The sequence below is a fragment of the Phoenix dactylifera genome, chromosome 4 (assembly GCF_009389715.1).
Source record: "Phoenix dactylifera cultivar Barhee BC4 chromosome 4, palm_55x_up_171113_PBpolish2nd_filt_p, whole genome shotgun sequence".
NCBI classification, from domain to species: domain Eukaryota; kingdom Viridiplantae; phylum Streptophyta; class Magnoliopsida; order Arecales; family Arecaceae; genus Phoenix; species Phoenix dactylifera.
Window position 1 is genome coordinate 11,734,042 of NC_052395.1, and position 6,397 is coordinate 11,740,438.

At 51.1% G+C, this 6,397-nt stretch overlaps 1 protein-coding gene across 1 annotated transcript; it reads right to left on the bottom strand.

The window, feature by feature from the left end:
* Positions 1–435: 435 nt before the first annotated feature.
* LOC103697047 (scopoletin glucosyltransferase-like) lies at positions 436–2,403 on the bottom strand. The gene has a single exon (XM_008778814.4). The coding sequence runs from the start codon at positions 2,292–2,294 to the stop codon at positions 825–827; it is 1,470 nt and encodes a 489-aa protein (XP_008777036.2). The 5' UTR covers positions 2,295–2,403; the 3' UTR covers positions 436–824.
* Between the last annotated feature and the right edge of the window lie 3,994 nt (positions 2,404–6,397).

A 6,397-nucleotide genomic window follows, 5' to 3' on the forward strand; every position in this document is an offset into this window, starting at 1 on the left:
GGGGGAAACTTTATTCCCCCCAACAGGATGCAATACTAATTTGTAATACTATTGAGGTAGCTGGCTTTTGTGGAGTGTTCGGTTGCCGTAAAGGGACCATTGAAGTCATTACAGACGCGCAGAAATTAAATTTGGATATTTGATCGTCCTGAAATCTGGAAGATTTCCAATCCAAGAGGAGCTCAACTGAAATGTTGAAGTAACTTCGGCTGGAGGGCCCTGAAATCGTTTTTGTCTAAGTCGGTACCCATTTATCCACTTACGAGAAACCAAACTCTCGAAAATACACCAATTTTTTTATATATATAGTATTAGATATACACTTTTATTTTTAGAAATGTGCCAATTGGAGATGGGCAGTTTAGTAGGCTATTGTAGTTAATTAACAAGTCTAAAATTAAAAGGCCAAGCAACATTGTTGCCAATCCCAAAGAAAAAGAAAACCACGCTAGTTAACTGGAATAGCACATTTTTAGCACCACCATAAGCCAAAAAAAATGCTGAAAATATCAAAATACTCCAACATCTTCTCTTAGCCAAGAGACCCACACATTTCCCAACCAAATTAAGAGTTTCATTGCCGGTTTTGGCTTCCACGCCAACAACTCTAAGAAGACTGCTACCAAGGACATGATCGAACGTAGGTTTTGCCGTGACTAGCGAAAATTCGGAACGGAACCGATCGCTTATTATTACACTAAAGCAGAAATCTCCAAATAGTTTTGAGTCCAAATCCAAAACCGGATAATATGCATCGTCTTCTAGCGACAGAATAGGAGCACCGCCGCCGCCGCCGCTTTTCCGGCCAGCGGTTGCCGGATTACTCATACATCCTCCTGGCCCTCCTTCCGCTTCGCGTCGAGCTCCTTGATCAAACTGGTGACATCCTCGTAGGTCGACCCCTCCTCCTCCACCGCCTTCCTCGCCGCCTCACCGTATTCCTTTGCCTTCCTCGCCACCGTCTCCACCTCCTCCTCGCCCCCGCCGCCAACCACCCTTCCCACCACTGCCGCCACCTCCTCCGCCGTCACCAGCACCTTCGCCTCCTCCAGCCGGTTCCGCCGGAAGCCCTCCCACATCCTCACCCCGACACCCATGACGTCCACCACCAGCGCCTCGTTTATAAACTGCTCGTGGAACAGCGGCCAGGTAATCATGGGCACCCCCGCGCACACCGATTCCTGCAGCGAGTTCCACCCGCAGTGCGTCACGAACCACCCCACCGCCGCGTGGCCCAGCACCTCCACCTGCGGGGCCCAACCCCTCACCACCAGCCCCCTACCCTCCACCCTCTTCTCGAACCCCTCCGGCATCCACTCCGCCTCCGCCGCCGCGTCCTCCGCCGCCTCCCGCCGGACCACCCACAGGAACGCCTTCCCCGACGCCTCCAGTCCCAGCGCGATCTCCCTCAGCTGGGCCCCACTGAAATGGCACAGGCTCCCGAAGCACATGTACACCACCGACCCGGCCGGCTTAGAGTTGAGCCACCCTAGAACCCGCTCCCGGTCGGCCGGGGACTCTCCACGTCCCGCCCGCTCCTCGGCGGCGCGGCAGAAGAGAGAGACAGGGCCCACGCACCAGGCCTTGATGCCGGTCTGGTTCTTGTTCTTGTAGTAGTTGACGTAGCTCGGTTCCATGTCGTGGAAGGTGTTGACGACGACGCCGTAGCTCTTGGCCTCGGCCTCGCCGAGGAGTTTTAGCATGAAGAAGTTGTCTACGAGCTCGGGGAGGCCGTTTTTGTGAAGGCGGATTGGATGGGGGAGGCCATTCATGGTGAAGGATTCCGTTGAGGGATCGAGAGGGAGGTAGTTGACGAGGTTGGTGAGGACAAAGAGAGGGAAGGCGCCGGCGCCGTGGAAGATGAGGCGAGGGATGCCGTGCTCGAGCGCGAGGTCGGCGGTCCAGGTGAAGAGGGAGTCGGACACGAGGACGTCGGGGCGGAGCTCGCGGAGGAGTGCGGCGAGAGGGGATTGGAAGTGGAAGAGGGCCATGACGAAGGTGTTGAAGTGGGCGGTGGGGACGGTGGAGAGGTTCTCCTGGCCGGGGGCGAGGCCGGTGGCGGCGGGGTCAGGGAAGGGGATGACGTGGAGGGAGAGGGGGAGGCCGTGGGCGGCGGAGGAGTCGACGGTGCGGCGGAGGTTGGTGGCGTTGAGCGGTGTGGTGACGATGGTTGAGCGGACGCCGCGGGTGGCGAAGAGGCGGGCCATGTCGACCATGGGGATCATGTGGCCGGGGCTCATCAGGGGGAAGAAGAGCATGTGGAGGGGGCCGGCGGAGGCGGCGTTGGAGCCCATGGGAGGCGGCGCTGCGAGGCCCTTAGCTTCGAGTTAGTGAGAAGCAGAGGAAGCGATGGAGTGGGGAGAGTGGGGACTGGTGGTGGGTTGGATTTTGAGAGAAGAGGGGTGGGATTTGCCACAGAGTGGGGACAGGGGGGACTGGAGGTAGGTTGGATTTTGAGAGGAGGGGTGGGATGCAGAAGGGAAGGGGACTCGGTAGTCAGAGAAATAAACGGCGAAAAAAGGCCAAGGCTAGTCAAATTGGACCCTACCATTTGCGAATTGCGAGCAAGGAAGCAAATTTACACCATATCAAACGCATATGCTCGATTTAAAAAGACCAAGCCTTTATTGAGGATCATTGTTAAGCATAGGATTTCCATTGGCAGTAATAATATTTATAATAGTAATGGTGGAGACGGTGATAGTAGTTGTAGCAGTAATAACAATAATTATAATAATAATAATAATAAATATTTTAAAAAATATTGCTAAATAGATGGTGTCACATTATGGGGTACGTCATAATTATAAAAAAATGGATTCCGATACGTGTGATGCACGGCAGGTTGGAAATTGTATCATTTGGGTTAAAAGGCTTTAGACCTAGAATGCATCTCGAATTTGGGAATTGACACTAGCACCATTAGTCATACATGTTTGCTTGGTGACCCCATGCCTTGGGCATTATATATTGAAAAATAGTTATGTGATTCACTAAGTATAAGTAAATTATAAAAGTTTAATTCAAACCAATCAAAGACAATTTACTTGAATATAAAAATAATTTAGAAATTTATATGAAAGGATGGCTTAGTTATTTACTTAATCTCTTTTTTATGTTATCCGCATAATAATTTAGAGCTTGGTGAGTGATCTAATCCGCATATTAAACTATCTTCTCATGCGTGTATTGTGCTAACCCTCAGATGGAGCACAAGTGCTAAGTTAAAAATAACATGGAAAGAATGGTCTACAATATTAGGGAAATCTTAAAAAAAAAATTTGATATGCAACTTGTTAAGATCCTATATAAAATCTGGATATTTTGATGGATTATGAGTGGGAGCGTCCAGATTTCAATAGGCAAGAAAGATAACGAACTCCGATACTATTTAATATTCTACCTAAAAATCTAAATATTTAAATAAATATATAGTATGCAAACACCATACAAAATCTCTAACCTATCCAGCTTCTAGAAACTGTATCAATTTATCTGAAAGTATGTATTGGGCTGCTGCTGAGTATGTATCCGAAAAGCTTACCGTATGTATCAAGAAGCTGACGAGTGGGTTTACTTAATCATGTAGTGTGTACTAGTGAGCATCGTATTCTAAAAACTGTATATCGATTTTCCTAAAAATGTATTGAAGTGTTGGATGGTCATATTGCTAACTGTGTATCAACTATCTATATACTATGTACTAGTAGATACCATATTTTGGAAACAATATATCGATTTATCTGAATGTATGCTTTGGATATATATAAAAAAAAAAGCTTACAGTATGTATTAGAAAGTTGATAAGTGTATATCACTTAACGAAAAAGAAAGAGAAGATGGCAGTTTTCTTCACATGCAGTCTTTACTGATATATAATTTTTTTTATTTTTTAAATTATAAAATTGATTCCTTAATAGAATTTGTTGGGAGAAAATGGATCGCCCCGAAACACGTGAACGTATCGCCAGCACATGACTGGAGGCGCCCAACCTAGAGCCGCCCGACCTAGAGGCGACCGACTTCAAGGTGCCCGACCTGGAGGCATCCGACCTGGAGCTGCCCGAACTGGAGGCGCCCGACCTCAGAGCTCCCAACCTGGCGTCCGACCAGGCGCTTGATTTTGAGGCGTCCGACCTGGGCCCCCGACCTCAGCATTCTTGGCCTCGAAAGCCCGACTTCGCCATCCACCCGCTGCGGTCATATCCTTCTGCAGCTCAACCGGAAACCATGCCCTACTACCGCTATTAATAGTTAATGCGCATGGCCTCTGTAGATATCCGGCTCACTCAACAATTAATGCGTATGCCTCCACAGATCTTCGGCTCACTCAACAATTAATGCGCATGCTATCCACGGATCTCAAGCCCTCCACGGCAACTAGTTGACCCACTCGACTGCGTCCGATCACCCACGATGACTCATTGACTCCAGCCTAATCTCCCACGGCAATGCATTAATTTACATGATCGTGCTCAATCATAACGGTAACTTGTTTGCCCCGTCACATCATAGGTAATTCTATACTCCTCTATAAAAGGTAAACCTCTTCCTCTTAGAAGGGGGTCCAAACTCTAAAAACTCCTGTAGATCATTTCTCTTCCTCTACATAATAGCCCCCTCTGACTTAAGCATCGGAGGGCCGGCGTCGGAAAACCCGGCCACCGGCTTCTTGCAGGTTCTCCGGAGGACGCAGCCCGCTGACGAACCGCCACCCGCCACTCTTGCCGGAGCTCCTCCTTCTCAGCCAATGGTCGCCCACGGGTCCAATTTCCAGCAACAGTTGGCACTAGAGGAATGGACCGAGTTGTGGCCATGAAGTTAAGAAGCAAAGGAGCCTCCAATGCCTCCCGGCGTCCCACACCAAACCCTGGACACTTTGTACAGAACTCACCACCAATACCTCCGGCGGACTCAGTCCCTCAAGTCCAGCCGGAACAGTTCAATATCCTGGTACAATAAGTTCAAGCCTTGGTCGTTGTCGTCCAAGGCCTGCAATGTATGGAGGCCCCACTTATGCCGCCTCCACAGGCCTAGGTCCAGTCAGTGCTACCTCCAGACGAACCGGCGCCCTAAGGCTAAAATCCCTATGGCTCCTCGAGAGCCAACAATGAAGAACGGTGATGCTGCCAAGGTTCAACCCGAGCGTCTCCCTGGAGACAACCGCTAGGGAGGAGCATAGATAGAAGGCCACAGCACTCGGAAGCTGAATCAGCCCTGGACCAACCCGTACCGAAGCAGACTACCGTGGCAATCCCCCAGGGCGGGGAACTCGACAAGAAGCTTGAGAAGCTCGAGCGCCAGATTGAGGTGCTCCGCACCAGGAAGGCACGGCGCGAGGGCGACTTTGAGTTCACCACCAAGTCCCCCTTCTTCCGTCAGATCGAGGATGAGTCGGTCCCACCGAGGTTCAAAATGCCCCAAGTGGAGCCCTACAATGGAACTACCGACCCCCTCGACCACTTGGAAAGTTACCGAGCCCTCATGGCATTGTAGGGATCCTCGAAGGTTGTGCCCTGCAAGGCCTTTCCAGCGACTCTTCGAGGAACAGCTCAGCTTTGGTTCTCTAGACTAAAGCCGAGCATGGTATCCTCTTTTGAGTAGCTCGGCAGGCAGTTCGCCACCAACTTTGCTGCCAGCCAATGCCAGCGGCGAACGTCAGATTTCCTCCTTGACATCCAGCAAAAGGAGGGAGAGTCCCTCAAAGACTACCTCGACCGTTTCACCGCTGCAACCTGAGAGGTTCGCGAGCTCGACCAGTCGATAGCCATGTCGGCACTGAAGACTGGGGCTCAATCCTACAGGTTCCTCTTCTCTATTAAGAAGAGTTTTCCCACCGACTTCATCGAGATGTTGGCCCGAGCTCGGAAGTATGCGAAGGCTAAAGAGGCTATCGCCTCCAGGCGGGGCGCGACCGAGCAGGCCTCAAAGAAGCATAAGAGACGCCGCGAGGAGCGCAGCCGTCCAAGAAGCCGGTCCCCCGCCGAGATAAGAATCTGTCTCGGCTAAGAAGTCCACCTCGACAGCGGGGACAGCTTCGACCGAGGTCCCCGCCTCGACCGAGATCTCCCCCGCAGCCACGAATGCCCTCGGAGAAGTACTAGAACTACACTCTCCTCAATGTACCCCGAGCAGAGATCCTAATAGAGATAGAAGGCCGAGACTACCTCCGACCCCCACCCCCGATGCGGGAGACAGGAGCCCGGTTCAACCCTAGGAAGTATTGCCGCTTCCACCAGGACCACGGCCATGATATGGAGGAGTGCTTCCAGCTCCGAGATGAGATCGAGGTGCTCATTCGCCGTGGGGTACTCAACTGATTCGTGCAGAACCGACATGAGGAAAGGAGGCCGGTAGATAACGCCGCGCTGCACGAAAATCCAAATGATAATAGGCC

What these genes read in the sequence shown, in the direction of transcription:
- LOC103697047 (XM_008778814.4), bottom strand. Translation starts at nt 2,294, where the DNA reads ATGGGCTCCAACGCCGCCTCCGCCGGCCCCCTCCACATGCTCTTCTTC.